We start from the raw sequence: 26830 nt of genomic DNA, 5'->3' as shown, positions 1-26830 counted from the left end.
AATAGATTATTATACACGAGGAAGTGAGAAACAGAGGACAAAAGGTTGGTCAAATTATTGAAATTATAAGCAATTGAAATGTAGTTACTTTTAGTTAACAATGGTTCTCCTTTATAATTATTATTTACGAAATGTGAAAACTGGAAAATCGAGTGAAAGGGAAATAGGAAAAGAACATTGATACACCTTGTCTGGTTAATTCAAAGCTTTGTTATCACAATTTGAGCACGAGGTTTCTTAGTTAATATTACTATCATTCTAAGTATCTCATTGAAAAGAAAACACAAGAATGCTCAACGATGCGATGCAGGCCTAACCTAATTATTGTTTGGCCCCATACATGCATGTTCGTTCACCTGCACTTTCGAAAATGGTTCATGATTTAATTTCGGGACAACTATTTCTTTTTATTATTTTTAAATACTTTTCAAGATGAATATATACAAGAAAGACAATAAATAAATAAATATTCAGATAGAATAAGTAATTTAAATGACATAAATAATACCTATATAAAATAATGAGATAACATTCACGTACGTTGTTAGAAAATTAGCTAGTACATGTTTAAAATATAACTTAAACTTTCATCAATTATAATTTTCAAGTTTTTAAAAACTGTCATTCTCATTCCTTTCAATATTATTATTACTATTATCATAATTATAATTATAATATGGTCCATGGTATAACGATAATTTTTAAAAAACAAAGTTTTTTCGTTTATGCGTGGTTGGTTTGGTTTATTTAAAGAAACCAACACGAATTAGGACACTAAGCCCCAACACTAACCACAAAGCTTTACTAAATATAACCCAACTTTAATCATTTGAAACTTGCAAATAATTTTGGCCAACTTATTGTCATCGGTACACACTCAGTATAGAAGACATTAAGATGGTAACCAAACTCACTTCACATTGATGATTGATGAATTAAACTATACATTATCAACTGTATATACTAACTAGAATTAACAGCTTGAGGAGTCCAAGTTAGGACAATGAAAGAGACGCTTTTGCAATACTTATAATTGCCAAAAATGGAGATTTAGTCAGGACAATTATGTCAACCTGATTTTACCTTGGAGACAGGGCAACGAGTTTCATAAATAGCCACTAAATAATTTCGAGTTGTTGCTTGTGGGTAGCTGGCTATATGCTACCAACATGTTCTATACGAAAACTCATATATATATATATAGGAGTGCCATTATTTTAAGAGATCGTACTAAATTTTATTGTCCACTGGTTTCTCTAGCTTGTAGCTAATTACTTGCCGACTCATGCTTAATCACTGGGTGAAGGTTATCCTATGAGACATTGTATAGTGTTTTCATTTTTTTTAGTTTTTATGTATGGCGTAAATATCCTAAATTGTTATTAAAATAACAGAACTCACACAAAGGGGTTCACTTCAAGGTATTATTTTTAAGTTATGTTAGAACTCTGGACAAAATGTATAAATTGAAGAGTTTAAGGACACATCTTGGGTGTACACAACTTTTAGATTCTAACAATAGGATATTCCACTCCAACTTCCTCTCCATAATTGAGACATTCATAATTTAAGCAAGATCAAACAGGAAATAAAAGTAAAAAAAAAAATAACAATAAAATAGTCTCATAATGCATAGAGAATTTTTGCTTTGCTTTTTGTACTGACTTGTTCTAAGGTCCAAGTCAAAGCATGGTGAACTTCTACCTGCCCAATCAATCATAAAGACATAAACAAGTGGCTACAGAGCTTTCTCTGTTATTATTCCAATTCAAGTCTATGTGAAATATCGTATATTATGAGCTGGATACATTTAATTTAATTTTAGATATAATTGAAATATCGTATATTGCTTTATTTTGAGAAGCTTAAACATATAATTAGGTTAACTATTTATCAATTTAATGAGGGTAACATTGTTTATATATGCTGCACATGTGTTAATTTGAAATGTAGAAAGATTTAAATTTGTATTTTGTCAATTTATTTATAATATTTTAAGTAAATTATTAATTATTTAAATTCATTAATCAATTTATTTCATATATATTTTTATTATAGAAAAAAATAAATAGATTAAATTATACTTTTCAGAATAGAAATATTTAAATTTAAATGATTTTTGAAAATAACCTAAAACTTACACAATTACTAATATATTTCTACAACTACAAGTACATAGCACGTCATGAGCACCTCGTCTCGTGTTTCCTACTTTTACCGTTACTCTATCGCTAAGCAAATTTAAATTTAAAAATAACAAGTAATTAATAAAATTTAATTTTTAAATTTAATATTAAAAATTTAAAGAAATTAATTTTATTTATTTTTAATTTATAAACTGAAAAACAAAACCAAATTTGTCGGTGCCATAGACGACAACAACCACACACGCATCATGCACGTGTTTTAAATGTTTTTAATACAAGCAACTAAATTTATACTGGTGGACTGTATTAATATTTTTTCAGCCAAACTATCCATCGAAGTAATTGCAGCGTTTAAGAATTGAAATATTGAGCCCCACATTGGATTTATTGTTATGGATTTTATTTTTATTAACTCCAATAAATACACTACTTAATCAATGAAAAGAAAATAAAAAATAATTTTTTAAAAAATTATAATAAAATAATTAATATAATATTTATTAAAATTTATCTTGTACAATATTGCACAGGTTAAAAAATCTCTTATTATTATTATTATTATTATTAATATGGCTTGTAGTCTTAAATGAATGTTCATATATTAAACATTAATAATTTATGAATTAATTAAAATGTATTGAATCTATAAAAAGTTTTTATTATTTTATTTAATTGTAAATTATCAAATAGACAATTTTTTTTACTTTTATAATCATTTTTGTAATAATTAATATAAAAATATTTGTGTTATATATTTTACTATAATATAATTTTTATTAATTAATTCTTCAAATTATATCCTATGCCATATCAAACATTATTTATTGTTTATTTTTTCTTTATTAAAACTTTATATGTAGATATATAACTTGTTTAGTGATGGGTTTCATGAATAGAAATTAGGCTTAGCCCATAAGTTAGGGATGAACACATAACAACAAAAACTTGGTAGGGGATACGACCTTGAACCATTTCTCTGACTTCATACCTTCAAACAAGAATATGTTTGTTGAGTAGCTAGATAGGTTGCTTAAGAAATTGACAATGGATTTGTCATGAATATATCATTGTGTTATAGGCAACTGTATCTCACTAATTGTATAAAGGATTATAATCTAAAATGCAGTGTGTGTAGTAGATGAAGGTCAAGATTTTCACACTTGCAATAAGCGGTTAGATTTTAAATTTCTTACAAATTAAGCATCACACTTAATGTTAAATTTAATAAGTGAAAGATGAAGTGCAAATTTATCAATTCAATTTTTGTTTTTATGGTAAAAAACAATTCATTATTTTTTGGGGTAAAAGAAGAATGAATGGTTTTGGAGAGCTTAAATTTTATCAACATTGGGCCTATTTAAATGAAACCCAAAATCTGAATCGAAGCAGAATAGCCCAAAAGGGTTTCTCTCGGGCTCAGAGCTCTTATCCCTTTGAGGCAGGTAAAATTCAATTTGATTCACCTTCATTTTTCTGAAGTAAGGCTCGAATCGAGGTTCGACTTCTTTCCCGACCCATTCTATTCGCATCATTTTGCGTGCAATGATCTGAACCATTTTCATTTCGCACATCGCTATTCCTTCTGTCATCCTCATATAATCAAATTAGTTCATTCATTTTTGTTTGTGGAAAATGTTTCTGATCATTCACGCAAAAATGATGTCAATTTGTGGGTTCATGTAATTACCGGGACCTAATCCATGATACAGAACACAGCTCGCAAGGTATGACCTTGGATGCATGTTGAACCTCGTCGTTTATTCGGTCATATATTTCTTTAATATGAGTCGAATCACAATTTGTAGTTTGCAATTGTACGGTTTTGTCTAGGCTAAACAGTATGGAAGAATGATTTGCAATTTATCATATTCATCTTTTTCAGCTTGTGGAATATTGAAATCAATTATATATATTTTGCACTAACTTAATGTGTCTTTTTTTAGGTTTATCATTTAATATATTTATTTAGTCCAAACTGAAATCTTTTTTGGGGTCATCAATGATTAGTTGTAAGGATCATTAGGTATTTTTATGATGGTCACTGATCATATATATGCTTACAAGGTTTTGTAGCTATAGACTGTGACTGTAGACGGTTTTTTTTATTTTTCACTTCAAATTGAAATATTTTTGGGGGGGTTATCACTGAGTTGCTAGCACCCTCTGTTAATGTGCCCGCTAACTTTCTATTCTATTGAAGGTGTTTTTAGTGTCTTGTGTTGTTTTTTTCACCCTTAGCTATATCCTGTTCTACTGCTGCCTTCATTGATGTATGTGATTCTTTTGAATTTACTGAGTGGTTCCCTTATTCCTCTCAAATCTTGATAGATTTAGTGTCCTTTTAGCTTGTGCTTTTATCTTCTCTAGTTTTCTTATTTATTATTTCCTTGAGATTTATTTACTATATTAGATCTTATTCATTGGTCCTGTTCTACTGCTTATTCATTATCCTGCTTAGTTTATGAGATTCACTTGCTAGAAGGTCTTATTCATTCCGTATGAACAGTCAGTTGAGGACTAAATGTTCACTCATGATCCTTGAAAGCGTGATGGAGGCGATTTTAAGTTTGAACTGTATTATCAATACAAAATGCAAAATATGAAAAAGAAAAATTAACATGAAATAACTTGATAAGAGGTAAAGGCCTTTAAAGAAGAGAATATGGATGTTGAGGATATTACGTGACATAAAGCGAATAAATCACTGATGAAAAATTGAAAAAATTGAATAAGGTTTGTTGTGCATATTTCAACTCAATCTGCATACGGGATCTGTTATTAATTTGTGTCCACATACCAACATATAGACATCGTTCATTATTGATCTACCTCATGGTTAAAGCATTTCCTAATTTATATCTGCTTAAATCCATAGGTCAAATATTTAATGTCTTCAGGAACCGTAGTGTATGTGTTAATGAAAGCCTATATTTCTTCTTCAGTGAGCTAAAGTACACCGAACATGCTAGCTTCTGCTATTGATACTAATGAATATTGCTTGATATATATGCTATCTCCATGGTACAAGTGCACTAAGCCGATTGAATTGATTAATTGTATATGGTAGCAGTTTATGAGAGTTAACAAGCTAATGATTCATCATCCTTTTTTGATTGTCACATTGGAGGTGAAAATACCAAAGCAAGGTTGGGAGGGTAGTTTACTTATAGTCCCCCAGAAATTTTTATAACCGAAGTTTCTTACATATAATTTTTAGAAAGTGTATATGAAAATTATTTAACTTGGCCACATAAATACAATATTCTTGTTTCTGGCCTCTAATATAATAACCTCTGCCTGCACACGTAGGTAATGGACAATTGAGCTATAACACCGACATCATCCCTTTTGAATATGTGTAATAGATAATGTGTTCCTGATGCAAACTTCATTTCAAGTTGTATGACCTTGTATTTTGCTGGTGTTAGCCACTTATTTTGGCAGTATGCTAAAATTTTCTGGAAAACAACAGCTAGATGAGTGCAATGCTTTTTGAACTATAGTGATTTACTGGAGCATAGGAACAATCGTCACATCTATAAAGATGTTGGCGAAGCTTATCATATCCAATAATATAACGATTATTTTCCCCTCATTTCTGAATTGAATCAAGAATTTCAAAGAGATAAAACTTAAGTATAATATCATGTCAAGAAGAATCCTCAATATTTTTATGTGGGTTCAGTTTATGGAATACTCTAATTCAAAATGATAAATATAGTTTTTTTATAATTAATTTTTCTTCCTAATTATCATTTATTTTAAATTTATTGGCACTTAGTTATCAAACAATGTTAACATTTTTTTAAAAATCATTACCGTTATAATAAAGAAAAATGTGAAATTTTAATAGATTTGTTAATTTAAAAAATGATTGAAAATACAGGGATTATAATTGATCTTTTAAAAATTCTAAATTCGATTTATCTCATAGTTTCGGTAATTCATTTCGGTGTAATTGCTAGTCAATAAATGAAAGTTATGGTGAAAGTGAATGATTTTCAATGCTTTATCTAAAGCAATAATAAGATTTAGAAATTTTTTATATTAGAATTGGGGAATATATTGTTTAACACGTATGCGTACTCCACAGTGTGGTGGCTTTGGAGGAGAGGGAAGAACAAGAAGAGTCAGACTATTCCCCATGCTGGAAATGAATGGAATCCACAAATTTATTATGAAGGCTGAGACCCAAAAAATGGTACACTGAATGATTTTGCCCCGAAAAGAAAATTTGAGATAGAAAATGCTTTTCTCAACAACTTTATTACGTGAGAGAGTAAATATTTCATAGTAGTCTCGTTAGACAAAGCAGCTGTTGATGACAAAAACTGTGTCCATTACACACATATATGAAATAAATAATAAGTTGGTTTATCGTTATATAAATTCATAAAATATTTTAACAATAGCAAATCACAACGACTTTTGTTATTACTGGAAAATTTATTTAAAACATTATAATTTTATACTTATAAAAAATTATAATGTTTTAGTAAAATAAAAATAATGTTCTCGTTATACTGCAATAGTCACTACAACTGTTATTTTTTACATAAAATAACAAGTAAATCTTTCAACTATGAAAGGCAATTTCTAAATCTTTAAAATATTTTATTGTAAAATTTGAAATAATAAAGTAAGTATCTTTTTTTTTTTCTCCAATGCAGGCTTCTTTCACGAGAAATAATTATGTACGAGTACGAGTTAAATAGGATTTATGAAAAATAAAGTTCTCTATGAATATTTGACACAATTACAATTAAAAAATTAAATAATTTTAAAAATTATAGAATCTACATATTTTATTTTATTTCCCAAATATTCCCAAAGGGGAAGAACATGAAAAAATATATAAAAGAGTAACATACATATTTTATTAATCAGGGTATGATTGTTTATCTATTTAAAGTTCATTATCACCTCTTCTGTTTATTCTACTCCTCAAAAATATGTGTTTGTAACTCAATATTATTGCAATATTATTACTTTACTTTATATTCGTGTATGCATTTGTAACCAATGTATGTTTGACTTTTATTTATTAAAGTTTTTTATTTCAAAATTCATTATTCCTTTCTAAAGTTCACAACGTATATACAGGTTCAACTACTATAAAGTAAATTTTTTATTATCAATTTGATAATTTATAAATTATCATCTATCTAATATAAACTTAGTTATTTTTTCTACTATCACGTTGACAAAATAAAAATAAAAATAGAGTCGTCTAATGATAGAAACCTGTGAGATACAAGAGAGTTGTGTGATTTAATTCAATGTCAATGTCAAGTCCCAAACACTCATTTAATTATCTTATGCGACTAACAGACAAGAAAAATATTTTTATAATGAATACAATTTTGCTTTAATTTTTAAAATATATAATTTAATAAGTTAATTCTCAAAATTTAATATTTAAAATTAATAATCATTAATCATATTAGTTATTATCATTAACTATTAATAAAAAATATTAAAATTAAGTAATAAAATAATAATTATGAAATATGTTAATTATTATCATTAAAAGACTTTATTATTTAAAAATTTCAAAAATTAAGAATAAAAATTAATTTTTTAAAAAAATTTCAAAATAACGTTATTTTCTGTTTTGATATTCAACGTGATAAATTATTGCTTTGATATTCAATTTTAATATCTTTTAATAATAATGATTAACATATTTGATAATGAATTAAAAATTTAAATTTAAAAAATTAATTTGAATTAAAATAAGTGTATTTTTTAACATCTAAAAATTGATAGTTTCAACGTAAATCTTTAATATTGTTGACGATTTATAAATATAATATTATTTTATATTATCTATAGATTAAATTTTTTTAACAAAATTTAGATGCAATGCTTTAGGTACCATGCTTTTTATTTTATTGAAATTAAAATTTTACGTTGATAACAAACATGATGAAATTAGGATTAACTGTGGCAGTAATTAAAAATAGAATTCCTCACCCTCATTTGTATATGTTGAATATTTTTTATAAAATTAAATTTAAATTGTCAAATATAGTTAAGATACATATTAAAATTATTATTTTTTATTAAAATCATTAATAAATTTTCCGTGTATTACATGGATATTAATAAACTAAAAAAATTTTAAATCTAAAGATATATTATACTATTGTTCTTAAATTAAATGAATATTTTTTATGTATAGTAAATGTTTTATTTTATCAAACAGGATTAAAATAAAAAAGATAAAATCTTTTAAGTTAAAAAATAATAAATTAAAAGTTAAATTAAGTTATTTATCTGTATTAACACGTGGTGATAAAATTCAAAAGAAAATTAAAATGTAAATTAAATAATATTATACTAATATAAATTTTAGTTTATTATTACAAATTTTTTTTATTAGATAGAATAACTTATTTTAAAAAATAAAAAGAAATAAAAAATTTAGATTCTTAATAATTTAAAAAATGAAAATAAGTTATAAATATAATATTTATATTAGTCATTACAACAATGAACTATTTATATGGGAGTTCAAATTTTACACAAGTCACTGGCCTCGCTCCCAGCGTAACCGCTTCATCTCCCTTCGTCTTCTGCTGTTTTCATTTTCTCAGTCCACTCTTTTTCTTCTCTTCTCCGTGAGTCTGTCACTTGATTCACTTTTTTTTTTTAAATATTTTTTATTGTTGATATATTATCATATTTTTACTTCATTTTAATAAATATACATTTTGCATTTTGCATATTTGATATTCGTGTGGAATTTTGTAGTGTACTGCACTGCAACTGGTGCATGTTATTATTTTCTTGATGACGTTGTTAGGTTAATTTTGTTTATTACGATTGTGTTACATGTTAACGTTCAGGATAATCGCTTCCCAAGATGCGTTTTTAATCTTATATAACTTCTATTGTTTTTCATCTCCGGTTGCACCCGCGTGATTGTGTGCATATTGTGGGCTGTCCCCATAATATCATTGGAATGTCTTGCAACTTTCTTTATTCACGCAAAAGGAACATTTACAAGTTTAGGGCTAGTTGGATTCAGAAAACTTTTTATTTTGTCTCTGTGTTTGGATTTATGTTGAAAAGTTACTAAATGTGAATCTACTGCATGACCTGTAAAACCCAAATGCACTTTGTTATTTTTAATTATGAAGTCAATATATTATGTTTTGTGTTTTTAAAGATTTGTACAAAAAATTAAAGATAACTTTTTTTCTCTGTTTTCAATATTTTTTGTATAGATATTGGAAAACAGAAATATAGAACAAAAAAGACGATAAATTTGTAACTAAAAGTGAAAATAGAAATCGTGATTTGAAACCAAACAACTCCCAGTATTTTTGAGATCTTAATTTTTAAATATACATCATGGAGCATGGGTTATTTAATATAGTTTTTTTTTTTTTTTTTAATGTTATTGACATTTATGCAGTTGGTCATGTCCATTATCCTCAAGAAAGATCGGAAAATTATATGTACCACCAAGTGCCAAGACCCACCGGATGAATTGTATAGTTTTTTTTTTCTCTTAAAAAAAAAAACTTTGGAAATTTTTTTTTATAACATGTTTTCTGACTAGCCAAATAAAATTTATGGTTTGATATGAATATACCTGTTGCCCTGAAAATATTCGCAGGCCAAAAGAATTGATCATAACTTCTATAATTTCAAAAACGAAGATTTCTATAAATCTTTCTAGATTGCCTAAGTTTTCATTAACCCCTGCTCCAGACAACGAACGCGACATGAATGAATGGGGGAGGTTTTTGAGTTTTCTATGCAAACATGACATGGTATGAAGTTTTATTTATTTATTTTTGGTACATCCTTTTATTTACTCTACACTTGCTTTTATATTTGTTCTGATAGATACATGCTTGTGATAAATTTGTGTAATTACATTGATTGGTACGTTTCCAAGCAAAGTTTAGAGCAAGTTTTAATTATTTTAAGTCAGAATTTAGTTTAGTTATGTATATCAGGACAAATTATGCCTCCTTATGGGTGATAGAAGTCCATATTTAAATTTTACAGATGCAAATTATTCACTTCAATGATGATTCTTTTGGCAATATGTATTTATTGGATATAACTCCTCTAAAGTGAGGAGATATATAAAGTTAAAGTATATCTATCTTTGATTTATAGTTAGTTATGTTTAAAAAATACTTGAATTCAAATCAATGGTGGATTTGTGTACAATCTATGCTAAAATTCGCAAAAGGGGAAAACGAAGGGACAAGGTGAAGACTTACATGGATTGACCGAGTGTAGGCACTATATATATTTAATACAATACATACAGGGCTCACTAACATCTTTTTTAGTATGATTCCTTTTTTTGTTTTATCTGATGGGTAGTAAGATGCCTTTTTTAATATGATTCCCTTTTTTGTCAATAGACTGTATAACTACATGGTGTGATATGTGACATACACGTAATTTTTATGCTCATCTTTTAATTCACTTATTTACCTGGTTGCCCTAGGTGATTAAGGCCCTTGACACCCTTCACATGACCTTGTAGAGTTGTAGTGCTACCATTTATTATTCATCGATGATTACAAATCAAGTAAAATTAGTCTTTCCAGAAGTTAAATGAAAATCACCAAGACTCTGTTTTTGTAGGTTGCTATGATAAACTTTGAGCTGTACAAGTTTTACATTCTACCTCCTGCAATAGCCTCAACATCTAGTTCAGTCAATGTTGCATATGAGATAGACAATACATATACTGTAGATACTTGTCCAAGGGATTGTGAATCAGGTGTGTCATCTGCAGTTAATTGTTTTTATTTGCAATATAATTATTGAGTGTCCACTAGTACAAAAATATTGAATATAAAATGTTGCATATATAACTAATTCAAGGACCTCTTATAAACTTGGTATATACATCTCCATGTTGATCATGAGAATTTACAAAGCTATAAGTGATGTCTCTGGATAAAATCTTTTCTTTAATGAAGTAACAGTTTATCTCAATATGTTTGTTTCTCTCATGGGAAACTATTCTAAAGAGGAAGAGGAACAAAGTCCTAAGTATCACTATTCTAAAGAGCACACATTTTGTCAATCATTATTTGTTTCCAACTGGAATGAGACAGATCATCACTTGTAGACTGAGGAATAGAAACAGAAGACAAGTGATGGTAAGTTAAAGAAACATAATGAAGAGAGAGATTATAGATAGAGCATATACCTTTACAAAGAGTAGTAGGAAATTCAGTCTAAAGAGGAAAACCTAGAGGAGAGGGTGAGTGGCACCAGGAACGAGCAGAGGTAGGATCGTAAGACATTGGCGGTACATAGAGGGGTTGGCGATGGTGATACACCTGTAGAGGATGTGAAGGAGGTGGTTTTGAAAAAGCATGACATGGTTGTGGTGGAAGATAATGGAAAGAAATAGAAGTTAGAGGAGGGGAAGAAGTAGTCTTAGATTGGAACAAGAGGTCTGGGTGTAATGAAAGGAACAAATTCAAAGTTACATTAGTCGAAACTAAATAGGGACGAAAAGCTGAAGAGTTATAACTATATTTAGACCTAGTGTAACTTAGAAAAACACTTGAGAGCGTGGAGAGACTTTATCAAGCTTGAGACTAAAGTCATGAACAAAGTAGGTTGACCCAAAGACTCGAGGGGGTAAAAAGTTGAAGGTACTGACAATGGTATAAGACAGAACGAGGGAATTGATTTTGAAGAATTGAGGATGACATTCTATTAATAAGGTAACATGCAGTAAGAATAACATCACCCAAAAATGATGAAGAACTTGACTATGACACAATAAAATATGAGTAGAATGTCTATTTTTTTATTCAACAATCTCATTTTGTTGTGAAATATGAATACAAGAGGTCTAATGAAGGATTTCATTAGAAGCTATAAAATTTTGAAATTAATTAAATAAGTACTCGAGCATTATCACTTTGTAAACTACAAATTGAAACACTAAATTGAGTTTTAATTTCAAAAAAGAAAGTTTTTATTATAGAAAATAACTAAGAATGATTTTTCATTAAAAATAACCGATTACATCTAGAATAACCATATCAATAAAGTTAACAAAATATTTTGATTCTAAAGTAGATACACTAAGACTTGGAGAAGTAAAACAACGGTGAATACGACTAGTAAAAGAATTACGAATATGTTTTCCTAATTGACACAACTTACATGACACCTATTCTTTTGAAATTATTATTGATCTAATATTGGGCTACCCTTTATTGGGAAAAAAAACCCAATTTCTATGGGTTTTCCTGCTACAATTAACTTGGCTATGTTGTTTTCCAATGCAACCTTCCTAGTGCTCTAACTTTTTCAAATGGAATTTACTTGGTCTTGCAACTTTTTCAAAGAATATAGTCGTATAATCTTTGTGCACCATATGTTCAATTCTGAATGTGAGGAATGTGTGTTGAGTTTCATATTGACTATAAGTATGGGTAAAGTATTATTTATAAAGGTTAAGACAATTCTCATTTTGCAAACTAACTTTTGGATTGAGTTCCACTTAATTCTAAATTTAAGAAGACCTAAATAATTGATGAACACTTATTATTTATGTTTGGGGCATTAATTTGTCTGCTGTTTTGGCATAGCTAGCTTGGAAATTGAAATTTCTTTGTTCATAGGAAAGAAGACTGTTGAATTCTTTAAATGAATTTTTGATTCCTAATCCTGCCTCATATATACATGGATGAAAGTAATTTGTTATAGATTCTTCCTAGCAGGCTCACACTTGGCTGAGGAATGCATTGGACCTAATACTTTCAAGGCAAGAGGTCGTGTAAATGCTGCAGTTGTTTGTTCATCAGATCTTAAGTCTCCTCCAGCTGAAGATCACCCTCATTGTTTAACAGCTGAAACTAGTGGATTTCAGTCTCGTGCAAAACAGGAGGATAGACTCCCTGTGAGAAATTTCATACGGGCAGACCCGAGTTACCTGAAAACTCTTGGTCAGGTTCATTCTGGATGGATTTTTGGAGGAATAGCTGAGCTTGTTGATAATTCAAGGGATGCCAAAGCAACTAAGTAGGTTTTATGTTTTCTTTTTTTGCACTACTGACTCATTTCTGTCTTGTCTGTAAACATAATCTGAGTTGTTTAGTTTACTATATTTTCCTTACTTGTTCCAAAAGATTCTTGGAATGGCTTTGATGGCATATGAAAGTGAATAGGCAATATAGGAGTTGAACATTCTAGTACTGTTTTTGGTTTGATGTGTAAAATGTTAGGAAAGATTAATGATTTTATCAATCTTAAACAACTTAGGGGAGAGAAGTTTAATGATATCTATGATAATTTGGAGTGTGGACTAGATATTGTTTATTATTTCTTTATTAGTAGAACTTTTTATTTGTGAATGGCTGTAAATTAGGTCCTATAGTTTTTCACTGGTAAAGACTGGTTCTGTATTTCTTTATTTCTCTCACTTCAAGTACCTGCTTGAGATGTTTTTATAAATGTATAAATAGCATATATGGAATTACTTATGCTTCTCTATGTGTCTGAACTTTCTGTTGAAAGTAAAACGCTATAGCCATCTGGTTACTCTTTTTCCTGTTTTGACATCGCTCATTTTGAAGAGAGGATGAGGGAAGTGAATAAGTTGATGCCTAAGATTCTTTAAAAAAAAAAATCACCCATAAAACTGTATCCTCCTCAAATTGTATTTATTGCTTTGACTTTGATGCAACAGGATGGACATTTTTGTAGATATGATTAAGTTCAAGAAATCTGGGAAGGATATTCCTATGCTGTCAGTTATTGACGATGGTAATGGAATGAACCATGATGAGATTATGAAAATGATATCTTTTGGGCACAAACAACCCGATAAAGATGACAAGGATCACATTGGAAGATTTGGTGTTGGATTCAAGGTAGTTTTCCCTCTGCTCTCTGCCTCTCTCTCTCTTCCTCAGCTGGGAACTCTGCAAATTAATTCTTGTCTTTTGGCACATGGGATTGTGTAAATGGATTCTAACTTCTACATGGCGTTTGATTAATTTTAATTCTTGGATTTTCCTTTGTAGTGTTCATTTATGCCTTTGTTCTTTTACTTCTTCCCAATTTTTTTAACTGGTTTAGGGGGATGTTACATCCATTCATTTCTTCTTTTTTAATTTTCTGTTGTCGACTGATTTTCTTTTACAAAAAAAGAAGATGCTTGGTTTATTACTTTTTCTTGCTTAGTTTGTTGGCACAAGAGTTTCTGTTAGCTTTAATGCTGATAGTTTGTCATAATTATGGAGGCATAATTAATCTTAGATAGCCTTTCTTGTTCAAAATCTTGACTAGACATCTCTCATGTTACAAGAATGACACATAAGATAAATTTTAATTCATGACCTTGTTTCGTACAATTTTAAATTGGAAGAAATATAACTATAATATCTATTCAGTCACACCTGTATCTTCTTACTCCCGGAAATTCTGAAGTGTGGCTGATTTGTGGTTTTATTCCATAGACAGGAGCTATGAGACTTGGGAGAGATATTCTTGTTCTCACACAGACAGCTAATTCCAGATCTCTAGCGTTTCTTTCGCAAACGGTGAATGAAGGCAAAGATGTAAGTTACACTGTAGGATGGATTTTCTCTTTATATTTTTGACAAGATAGTGTTGGGTTTAAAAAATAATGATCCTGCTTCTACCTTGTTTCTGGGTGTTACTAGTTCTAATTTACTATTCCAAATGTTGATGTCATTCTTTTAATTTTTACTATTTATTAATCATTTTATTTGCTTGCAGAATATTGAAATTCCGGTAGTTAGTTACTCCCGACAAGGACAGCATATGGAAGTTGACCATAGTGTTCAGTCTGAAGATTTGGCAAAATACAATTTGAAAGCAATTAAGGAATTTTCACCATTTGATAAGTTCCTTATTGGTGAAAAGGTAGCCTTGTTTGGTGGTGGTACAGGAACACAGATATACATATGGAACTTGGATAAATGGGGAACAGAGTATTGTCTTGAATGGCATGATGGATTGAAAGGTGGGAGTTCTTTTCACCAAGGTGACATTTTAATCCATAGCAAAAGGATTCGTTCTCGTCCAGGCCAGATTAGTCAAAAGGTTTGGCATCTCTCTTACTTTTATGAGATTGTCAGTTGAAACTATGCTGCTTTTGTCATGTTTTCTGTGGTGTTCAGGTTCCATTGGATTATTCACTACGAGCGTATTTAGAAGTTATATTCTTAGTTCCTCGAATGAAGATAAGTGTACAACAGACACTGGTAATTGTATTCTTGTGTTCTAAGTAGTAAAATTTTGGTGGGGGAATGGGATGAAGGATTTTGTTTTTTTCATCTTTCCAAGTATACAATCTAATTGTTGTTGTTTTATCTTTGCTCAGGTTAAAAGTAGACCACTAGCAAATGTCCTGTCTAAAACTGTTATTGAAACTGGTCATATCTTGGGGAAGCCTGTTGAATTGATTCTTGGATTCAGTCAATTAGAATGGGAGCGGGCAAACTGTGGAATATTTTTGTATTGGCATGGTCGCTTAATTGAGGTAAGGGGTTAGTCCATGGTTCAGGTGTAATTCTTAGGGGGCGCTTGATATGCCAACATTTACACACGAGTATGTGGCATAGCCTAGCATCAAGACCTGGAACTCAAGTTGCCTTGTTTGGTATTGTTGATCAATTCCCAGTCAATTATACAAGGGATACTCAAAAATATGTAGATCTTGGATATGTGGGTATTGTATGTCTGAAGGGTTTCAGGCATTCCAAATGTACCCGTCTAATATTATCGGGTGAGATACATACTGTTGTGAAAATGTTACATGTACCAAGTTGCCCCTTAGTGGGTTTAATTCTGTACAACAACAAAGTCTAATCCCACTAGGTCAGATCAGAAAAATGGGTTTAATATTGTGATAAATGTTGCGTGTATTCTTTCACTTATGATGTTCAGGTTCAGTAACTGGTCTTTTTAATAATTTGTGTGCTTAAAATTTTGGTTTATGTATTTGCCTTTTGTTTGAGCTAGTTAGTTTTCTCTTTAGCTTGGTATTTGCCTTTTGTTTGAAATAAAAAGTCATTACATCTAAAAATTCTTCTTTTTGGAATGGACTAGATAATGCAGTAAGATCTGAGAATGTAGATATTATTTTTGACAATATATTTTCACTCAAGCATTCTAATAAACTTCTTTGTTTGAGATTCTAAGAACTGTAAACTCTATAATTTGCAAACCGTAGGCATTTTCTTTCAGAGCCAAAACTTTTGTTGTCTAACCACCAGGGGTTTTCACTGTGATTCCATTGCTAAACATATGGGCACCGAAATTTTTATGAAGCAACTTTGTTGTAGCTTGTTTGAAATGTTTAGTGCGTGTGAAACTTTGATATGACACAGGAAATCTTTGCCCATCACTTTTCCTCATCTTTTTTCCCCCTAATTCAACATAAGAAAACCATAGAGTGCCATGCGTTTGTGGAGCTCTGAGTTCTGTAATGTATTGTTTGTAAGGCTTCTGGGTCCTCCTCTCCTGAACAGTGTTTTCTTTCTTTTTAGTTTGAGGGGACAAATATTGGTTCAGTTCAGAGAGATTTTGACCGCCACTATACTGGAGCAAAGTTCTTTAATTCTTTTTCTCTATTTTCATTCTCATTGCCTGGTTGTAGACTTACTCATTTGGAAACAACTTACTGGCAGCTGATAACTTGTCAGGCAAGAGGATGTGTCCTGTTACTCCTGTATCAACAGAAATAATTGTCTTATGGTTGTCTTACTGTCAAGTGTCAAGTTGATTGGAGAATATTGTATTTTGTTCCTTTCCTAATTATTTTTTGTCGCTTTATGTTGTCATCTATACTGGAAGTTTGATGGTGTTGAGATATCTCTTTTGGAGGGGGCACAGCCACAACTGGTTTCTTAGGAAAGAATCTTATTGTGAAATGTTGAGGAATATTTCATTAATGTGGTGAATGTGAGCTTGGTTCTTTCTAATAACTATGTGGAATCTTTTTGTTGTGATCTGGAATTGAATTATTATAACATTGTGTATTTTGGAGAATTATATATATTTGGATGTTATAAATTCCTCCTCCCCCGCCCGCTAATACATGCTTGCAACGTTGGAGTCATTACATTTGCTTGCGCTGAGCATGAGAGATCCAGTATTAGAGCTTTTTTGTTTAATGTTCTCTGCAGCTTTTCCTCGCTCAGTGGATTACTTGTGTACACTTAGTTTTAGTGATCATGAAGAGGCAGCTTTTTGTTTTGAACATGGATTTGTTTATAAGAGATTTCTTGCTTCATGATGAAGTGGACTATGTATGCTTAACTTAAAGCCTTTGCATAAGAATGTAACCCTATTTTTATCCAACTTTCATAGGCTTACAAGAGAGTTGGTGGCATGATTCATAATGCAGATGCGGGCCGTGGTGTAATTGGTGTCATGGATGTGACCAATTTAATGGTAGGCATTTCCATTTTCTTTATGTTCAGGTAATATATTGTTTTGCATTGGTTTACCTTATATGCTTTGAGAATACTAGCTAGTAGTTCTGTAGTAGCACACTCTCACATGCACCTTTTTAAAATATACTTCATTATTGGGTCCCATCATTTCATGGGTCTTAAATGAATTTCACCCAATAATAGAATGTTGGTGTTGAAATTAATGTAAATAAAGAGGGTAGCTATGTAATTAGCATGATTCTAGGTAACTGTAGGTCATGTATTTATTATGACTTATTTTTAGAACCAGGCTTAACTCACTCTCGAATTGAGCTACCTTTTTTGAGTGAGTTAGGCCTAGTTTTCTTATACTTATTGTTATAAATATTTAGCTCCACCACAAATTCATCTTATGTCTTCTTGTTTCTCTCTTTCTCGACAGTTGGGAAGAGGGTGTTAGAGGGTCTCCATTTAATTTGGTTACATAATTTTACAAATGTACTTGTGTGCTTATACAATCTGCCAGAATGATATGAACCTTAGTGCTATTGAAGTGTAGTGGGTTAGTTTTATATGAAGTTCATCAGGAGAAGATTTCATGACATAGGGAGAGCAATATAATTTGTTTTTTGTTAGAGTGATATTTGAATTTAGATTGCTTAGTTTTAACAATTCTTCTGTATGCGGTATTAAAATTTGTTTATCATTAATCATTTGCTATGAAGCTCGGATACTTGATACGACACCGATACGATACGATACCGATACGGGGATACGGAAAAAATTTAAATTTCAAGATACTATACGGCTTAGATACTTTAACATGAATTTAATGAAATAATATTTATAAAGAGATATTGATAATTAATTTATATTAATGTGTTACATTTACATATCAATGATCACATTTTACAAAAAAATACATGCGATCATATCTTTCCTTGTCTATGAACACATAAAAAAATTACATACTTTACTCCTATTCAAGTTAGAATTCCACAAAAGAAATGGTAGTTTTATCCAAAAGAAATATAGAACTATCACAAAAAAAATGTCCTGCCTTTATACTATTTAATTCTAACATTGTCACACTCATTTTCTCTATCTTCATCATCTACAAAAAAAATAACTTCTAAGTCTGGTTCATCAAGAGATAATTCAGCCAATTCAAGAAATCCAGCACCATTATCAAGTGGATCATGTACATCTCCACTAATATCCCACATCCTTGTCTCTCCTTTAGTATACTTTTCTTCTTTCCTAGACAAAAGACGAAGGTTGGAATGCACATAAACCAAATCCTCAGCCCTTTTTGGATCTATTTTGTTTCTCTTCATAGAATGAATGAATGAGTACGTACTCCAATTCCTCTCACAGCAAGATGAGGAACAAGGTTGTACAAGAAGCTTTAAGGCAAGCTTTTGAAATAAAGGGGTAGAAGATCAATGCATTACCCACCAAGATTTTGGGTCCAATGTCCACCTATCTTCAATCGAATCAAAAGAAGCAAAGTCAGCTGCACAAGATGAGAAATTCGAGAATTCAACAAAAACATTTTTTCTTTCTTCAGCATTAGAAAAATATCTCTTCAAACATTTGTTCCTTTCTCTTGAAACTTCATCATCTTGATGTGGAGGAACTCTATTTGGAGTTTCTCTAAGCCATTCTTCACTATAATACCTACATATGATTAAAAAATTTGTTATAGTATGATTTTTATTTTTTAAGAGACAGTAACTAAGTTGAAATTTACCTTGGGTTTAATGAATGGGCCAAACAATAAAGTGGAGTACAACTCTTACTCCACCTAAAATTCAGTATACTGTGAACCACATCATAAAAATTGAAAACTTCATTTGCTTCCTTTTCCTCATGCCTATATATGACTGTCTTCACTTTTTCAATCATGGAATCCCACATTTCATAACCAAATGAAGAGTAGAAGCATCTGTGTCACATTTTTTAAGCATGCTATATATAGGATCTGTGAAAGAAAGAATATAGTCTAATTTATCCCACCATATATCATTTAAAATAAGTTCTTTCACATGGACAACTTTATCAACATCATCTTCTCTATAACTATTCCATTGGTCACTAATGACCATATTTTGCAAAGCACGTTTCAACAACTTCAATCTTTTTAGCATGACAATCATTGATGCAAAATGGGTTTCAGCAACAGAAAGTAATTTAAGAGATGAAAACTCATTAAAAATAGCCAATCTCATAGAGTGAGTTATTATGAAAGTCTTGATAAAAGATGCATCATCAACTAGGAGAGTGATCCAATGACACTCATTGAAAACATTTTCATTTCCATCAATATTTCTAGCTGCACATATGTTTTTCAATGCTAAATTCAAAGTATGAACAACACAAGGAGTCCAAAATACATGATGAAACTTAGCTTCAATTAACATCCTGGCTGCCTTACAAACAGGAGCATTATCTATTATGATTTGAACAACATTTTTTGGCCCTACTTCATTAATTACATCCTTTATTATGCTGGCCATATAGTGTTTGTCCTTGTACTCCTTAGAACCATCAACAGCCTTTAAAAATATTGGTCCTCCTTCACTTACAGCCATGAAATTTATCAATGGCCTTCTTTGAACATCTATCAATCCATCAGAAACCAATGTAACTCCTTTTATAAGCCATAAAGATTTTATAAGTTGGAACAATCTTTCAATATGAGATCTCTCTTGTTGTAAAAGACTTATTCTTAAAGCATTATAACTAGGAGGAAGGAAACCACTAAGGTTATAGTTTGCAGCAAATGAATAAGAGCTTACATAGTAAGGATTTCTAGCAAGACGAAATGATAAGCAAGCTGAATAAAACATTCTTGCTATCTCTGCTCTAAGTTGAGTTCTTTTATCCACATTGAAAGTCCATTCTAGTGTATCACTTCCTATTTTTTTTCTTTTCTGGGATAAGGTTGCTGGAGCTGCTGAAGGTAGTGGGATAGTTTTGGGCTTAATTTTATTCTCAGCTTCTTCACAAATTCTCTTCAAATCAGTCAAATACTCAGGAGTGACCTTAGGACAAAGAGCAACATCAGCACCCGATATTCTAAGTAAATGTGCTTTCACTCTTGAGTATGAACTTTTGACCACTTTAGCACAAAAATTACAACTCCATAGCTTGTTGCCTCCTCCATCTCCTAGCTTATCTTTTATAGTGACAAATGCCCAAAGTGGAGCATGATCATCTTGAAATTCTAATGAACCAAAGTTACTTGGAATTCTAAAACTAGAGTCAGAACCAAAACTCATTTTTTGTCATTAAACACAGCTGTGAAAAAATGCAAGAATAATATTTTTACTTTATTGAATATTGCTATAAAATGAATAGAAAATATAAAATTATGAAAGAGGAAGTTTGTGAGATTTTACCACCACAGTAATGGAGAAAGAACGTTAAAACTGTTGCTGAAGTCCAGAGAAGAGAAGAGAGAAGAGAAACAAAGTTCAGAATACACCCATTGACTTGAAGCGCTGCAGGAATGGAGAAAAAATGTTAAAATTGTTGCTGAAGTCCAGAGAAGTGAGAAGGGAGAAGAGGAACAAAGTTCAGAACACACCCACTGACTTGAAGCCCGAAAATCTCCTCCTTGATGAGAATGAGGAACTCAAGGTCTCTAACTTTGTCCTCTTTGCCTTGCCGGAGCAGCGGAAATCCGGGATGCTCCTCACCCCGTGCAGAATGCTAGCTTACGTGACGCCGGAGGTGTTGAAGAAGAAAGGATACGATGGGTCGAACCTGGTTGTGCGGGTTATCCTCTTCGCTTTGCTTTCTGGGTACCTTCCATTTTAAATGTCGAACCGTGGAGTCTAGAATCCAACCTCAAAACGATGATGAAACTGGAGAAATAGATGAGTTTTGAACCGTGAACCCTAGCTGATTTTTGGGTGTTTTGTTTTGTTCCTAACTCACGAATGATAGAAGAAATGGGAAAGTGAAAGATGAAGTGAAACTCCCCGTTTCAATTTTGTTGATTCACTCAATCTGAAATAAGTTTTTAGCCAAGCTGATTTGGAGCCGTTTCCAAGCCGTATCAAAATATTTGGAGCCGTATCGCAACCGTATCCAGTTTAAATTTAATTTTTAAAAATAAATTTAATTTTTGATACTTCTTGGATACGTATCTAAGCGTATCTGACACGTATCAGTATCAGATACGTGTCCGATACGGGTACTTTGCCATTTTTGACGTATCTGGGCTTTACAGATCATTTGAAACTTGTGAGGAAACAGTATGTGCTTGAATACAAATGACTTTAATTTGAGCAATACATGCATAAACCAGTGTGATTTCATATCACCAATATGAATTGCATGATTCAATGATCTGTTCATTTTTTTTCTCCTTTGCTTTTCTTTCACAATTCTCATCAAGGTAATTGAAAAAATAAATAAATTTTTATCAATAAATCTCAATTTTAATATGGGGTTATGATTCTCGATTAAAAAATTAGCTTGGCTATTCACAGTTGGAATCACACTTTCATAACCTTCACTGACTTTTTTATATATAAAAGTTCTTCTGATGAGGTGTTTTTATATTTTGATAAAACTTCTATGGTAATCCTTCCTGTATGTCATTTTAATCAATTCTTTCCTTATGGGCTCTTTTTAAATTGCCTACCGAATAGTTTTATGTTGTTTTCATTAGAGGATTTTTCTTTCTCTTTACAACATCTAAGCTGTTGTACTTTTTCTTTCTTCTGTGCATAGGATGATCAGGATGGTTGTGTGTGGGTGCATAATAACAAGCAGGGATTCCAAGACTGTGAAATATATGCATGTCTTGAGCAGTGGCTTGGTGGAAAAGCGGATGAATACTGGGACATTTATTTTGATTCACTTAAGTTGGTAAAGCTCCTGTAAATTCTATCAAAACAACGTACCTTTGTCAAATTCTTGTTCCTAAGGCTTAAAACAAAATATTGTTTGTAATAATTGAATTTGTTACCAATAATTCAATTCAAATAGTGAATACTTAAATGTCCACCTTTCACAAGACGTGTTGTAAGGATAACATTTACTCTGGTTTCTTTGCATAAGACATGGATCCCAACACCGGTATGTATGATTAAATAGGATATTAGAGGAAGAAATATGAGTTAAACTTCCCTTTTCACATGACAAATATCAGAATTTGCTCATGTAGATCTTCCTTTTCTGGGGTTGTGTGCTGAATTTTACTTTGATTACTTCCCAGGACAAAGATTATTGTGTATACAAGCCAGATTGTGAATGGGTACAATGTGACAAGTGCAGAAAGTGGAGGATATTACCTCCTGATTTTGACAGCAGGAAATTACCTTTGCAATGGTATGTCATAAGATATTTCACATTCATATTTCTTCTTGTGTAATTTATTATGAGGAGTCCATAATTACTTGTTTGCGTTAATATGGAGTACTAATTTTCTTTTTCATTCATCAGGGTTTCCTGTATTAGTTTTATGATAATGCTTCTTTGATTGTTCTGATAACTAAGTGCCATTAATTGATCTTGGATGTCTGAATACTTTCAACTTGTTTTGATGAAAAGGATTTTCAGTGGAGTTTGTATTTGTTAAGAGAGAAAGAAAATGAGATACATGTGATGAATTTCACGTGTCTAATTCACACAACAAAGGCTCTTATTTATAACTTCATAAATACAATCGATAATTGTTCCCCTAATTAACATAATTACATGCAGCTCATACATAATCTGACAGCCCCCTCCAATTTGGAGTTTATAAATCATATGTATCAAGCTTGTACATATATAACTAAGTGGATTATCTCTTAATGATTGAGGATATCTGCAGTTGATCATCTAAATTAACAAACCAATAGTAATGTTTTCTTGATAAGATCTTTTTCCCAATGAGCTGAAAGGGAGGGTTGCTTGATTGTCACATTTGAGTATCATTTTTGTAACTTCCTCAAAACTCAGTTTTACTATTTGTACAAGATTAATTTACAAATTGTCAAGATTACAACTTGTTAAGAAACTTGAGCTTAACTCACTATCAAAAGCTAGCTTTTAGGAGGAGCACTATCCTAGACCTTATAAGGAGTAACATCTGGCACGTGAAATTTGCAAAACTGAACATATGCATGGGTGAAACCTAATAATCTGGATATCGGTGGGTAGCCCAACATTTAAACTGGATAGGCTCTGATACCATGTTAAGAAACTTTGGCCTAACTCACTCTCAAAAGCTACTACACTTGATCCTGAAATATTCAAACTCAATATTCTACTACTGCACTTAATCCTGAAACATCACTATATTTCTTGCTTTTACAAGAAATCATTTTTTACCAATAATAACATAGTAGCTAAAGATGAATCTCTTGTCAATAGAAGAGTTTGAGCAATCTGCACCAGAGCATCCTGCAACCATGTAATGCTTAACACCAGTCAATAGTATTGCCAACTTTGTAGCAATGGTTGCACTTGTGACAGTGATTTACCTAATTTGTGGGATCAACCACAGTCACCGCTATGAGGGGCCAATGTAGAAGAATCAACTGGGACAAGAGCCCCTCTGAATTCTCAAATTAGATTGTGATTTGAGCAGAACACAAACCAAGGTGGATCAAGCTAAGTTTATAGTGAGAATTATGGACAAGCCTAAATACGATGTTGAACCATGGAGTACTTACCCACCAAGTAACCCATACAAAGCCAATTAAAGAAGAATTTTTTTCCTTGCTACAGTTCCTTGGCAGGGGGCGAGAGTTCATTGAAATTGTGGATAACACCATCTTGCCTAATATATCCAAACATAGTACCATAAAACCTCTAAGGTGCAATGACACCCTTGATTGGTTTAGTATGGTTTGAATCAGTTTCGCAAAACTAAATTCAAAACTTGGTCTGATTAAATAAAATTCAAAACTTGGTCAAACTGGTCCATTTCCAAAGGAAAGAGTAGGTAGAAAAAAAATGGTTTTGATTGTTTTTCAATGTTCTGGATAGGTTTGTTGGCTTGGTTTGGATTGAGTTCAACACCACTGCCATCTATAGATGAAATAGAATGAAGTTAATCAACCAGTGTATATGTTGAGTAAACCAGTTGTGCTTCTGTTTTACAATGGGGTTAGAATTCATGTGCCAGTGACACAGTATATGCTACAAGTAGTTGACTTTATAGATGAAGTTAGCCTTTGGTCATGCGTGAATTGCAGAATTTGTGATTGTGCCTTTATTTTTTATTGCATATGTTGCGTTTGAATCTTTTGTATATTTGGCTTGCAATGTTAGGTTCTGTTATATGGAGCCTTTCAAAGGTCAATGTGCAGATCCTGAACAGAAGATGAAGCCTGGCATAGTCATTGTTTCCACGAAGCGGTCAGGATATGATTGCATGGGGAAGGATTCTCTGAGTAAAAAAATGGATTCTGGTATTAAAAACTCTGGCACAGGTTAGACATTAGATCACTTGATTCCTAAGACAATATTTATATTTTGTTTTTAAAAACATGTAACTTTAAAATTTGTATAAAATTTGAAGTTGTGCCGTTAAAATCTTTATCATGCTGCTTCTTGCAAAAGACTAGGCCTGAAATTAGGTGTATAAACCATTGTTCATCACTGTCGTGTGAAATTCAATTTGATCAAAAGAATGGATTGGCAAGATTTTAATTTTGGATTGCTTACTGAATGCTTTTATGATTTTGTCTTGGAAGTTTACGCGTTTGGACTGGGGCTTTTACATAGGTTCAGCTGGTACCTAGTCCATTATCTAACATATAACCTGTGCTATTGTTAGTTGAGGAGTGTGAGCAACATTCGAACACATTTTTTTTTAACACTTTCAATTATTAGCTATAATATCAAAAAGTACAAAAGTATTAATGATAAACATTAAATTAAGAGTGAGATCCATTTGTTTTTTTTTGTGTGTATGATTTTTATTATATTTTAGCTATTAATTAAGAGTGTATAATAGAATGTGTTGCTGACACTTCTCCTTTCTAGTTAGGCTATCAGTTAGGACTTGGGTGGCATGGTGGGGTAGTGTTGGGATAGAAATCGTTGAGTTTAATTCTGAATATAACACTGCGTTTTCATTCTAATTCTTGCTATACCCTCGACCTGCAGATGACAAATTGGTCGATTCTGAGGATTTCAGATCTGCACCCTTAAAGCGATTGAGAAAGGGACTACCAAGGGGATCTGAGAATGTCAGATCTTCACCTAAGCGGAAGGGATAACCACACAACTTTTTGTCGGAAGGACTGGGGTCAGGTAGATGATATTTTGATCAATAGATTTGCTGCTAACTGTAGCTAGAGTGAAGATTCAGTCACGTATGATAGATAATAAAGGCCGCATTATGTATTCTCCATGCTGCCCCCAAGTTCAGGTTTAACGTCTGAAATCTTCTGGAGCCTAATGCTGTAGTAAATTTCTCCAGGTGGTATCTTCTCAAAGCCTTGGGATTTTGCTAAATGTCACCGGGTGAGTAATGTTATCAACATGTGAATAGTGTATAAATCTCTCTCTGTTACATGAAGTTTTATTTCTTTTTTTCACTCAGTTTAAGTAACTTCCTCTTCCATTATATTCCTTAAACGAAACCAAGAAATTCATAACGATATTTCTTCCGAATTAGCCTTAAATAATTGACACTTTCCTGAGAAATAACGGGTAACCAAACATTATAGTTATTGTCAAGTCCTCTCTTATGAATTATATAAAACATAATGTATACATGGTGAGTGCAGAGTTAATCATCTCAACATGGTGCTTCCAAGTCTTTAAATTATTATTTTGTTAGGGCTAGTATTGGAGAGCAGAGTGTGTAGCAGTGGAGTTGTATAACGTTGATAAGGCGTAGGAGGTAAACAGTTTCTTGTTTTTTAGGTCAACAGGGTAAAAGAGAATTTAAAACCTATAAATGATGCGTGGGAGGATCAACATTTTACGTCTTTTTTCCTTTTTGTTTCTTTATTCTGTTCAGGAATATCGTGAAGTCTGAAACAATAGTTTACTAGTTTGGGAGGGATTATATTGTTACTGTGGTGTACGATTGTATGATGGATATTTAAATGCATTAATTTTTTATATTGACAAAATTGTATGATGTATTATGTTATTAGTAGAGTTATAATCTTTATACTAGTAGTTTATTTTTGTCTGACAAAGGTTATATTGATTAAGCTTGTTTAACTCTAATTTCATAGTGTGTCTATTACCACATCCATGTATTTATTATTACTCATTATCATTTTTAAGTAATTTTTGTTTATT

The 26830-nt window shown here is 31.3% G+C and overlaps 1 protein-coding gene across 5 annotated transcripts; it reads left to right on the top strand.

Moving 5' to 3' along the window:
- Positions 1-8691: 8691 nt before the first annotated feature.
- On the top strand, positions 8692-26194 carry LOC113869416 (MORC family CW-type zinc finger protein 3-like). 5 transcript variants are annotated; one of them, XM_027505729.1, is made up of 15 exons: positions 8737-8770; positions 9571-9647; positions 9870-9931; positions 10767-10905; positions 12875-13175; positions 13843-14026; positions 14615-14716; positions 14898-15224; positions 15302-15385; positions 15505-15663; positions 17496-17579; positions 22307-22444; positions 22794-22906; positions 24839-24999; positions 25679-26052. In XM_027505729.1, exons 2-15 carry the CDS (start codon positions 9641-9643, stop codon positions 25789-25791), a joined length of 1974 nt encoding a protein of 657 aa, XP_027361530.1. In that variant the 5' UTR covers positions 8737-8770; positions 9571-9640; the 3' UTR covers positions 25792-26052. The 5 variants fall into 5 exon arrangements, with proteins under 5 accessions (XP_027361535.1, XP_027361534.1, XP_027361533.1 ...); XM_027505734.1 differs by lacking the exons at positions 9571-9647; positions 9870-9931 and having other exon boundaries at positions 8692-8770; positions 25679-25825; positions 25995-26194; XM_027505733.1 differs by lacking the exon at positions 9870-9931 and having other exon boundaries at positions 8723-8774.
- Positions 26195-26830: the final 636 nt, after the last annotated feature.

This window comes from Abrus precatorius, unplaced genomic scaffold (genome assembly GCF_003935025.1).
Source record: "Abrus precatorius isolate BTA unplaced genomic scaffold, Abrus_2018 Scaffold6, whole genome shotgun sequence".
In the NCBI taxonomy this organism is placed as follows: Eukaryota; Viridiplantae; Streptophyta; class Magnoliopsida; order Fabales; family Fabaceae; genus Abrus; species Abrus precatorius.
Note: the sequence above shows the minus strand (reverse complement) of the source record. Positions and strands in the feature narration are given on the sequence as shown.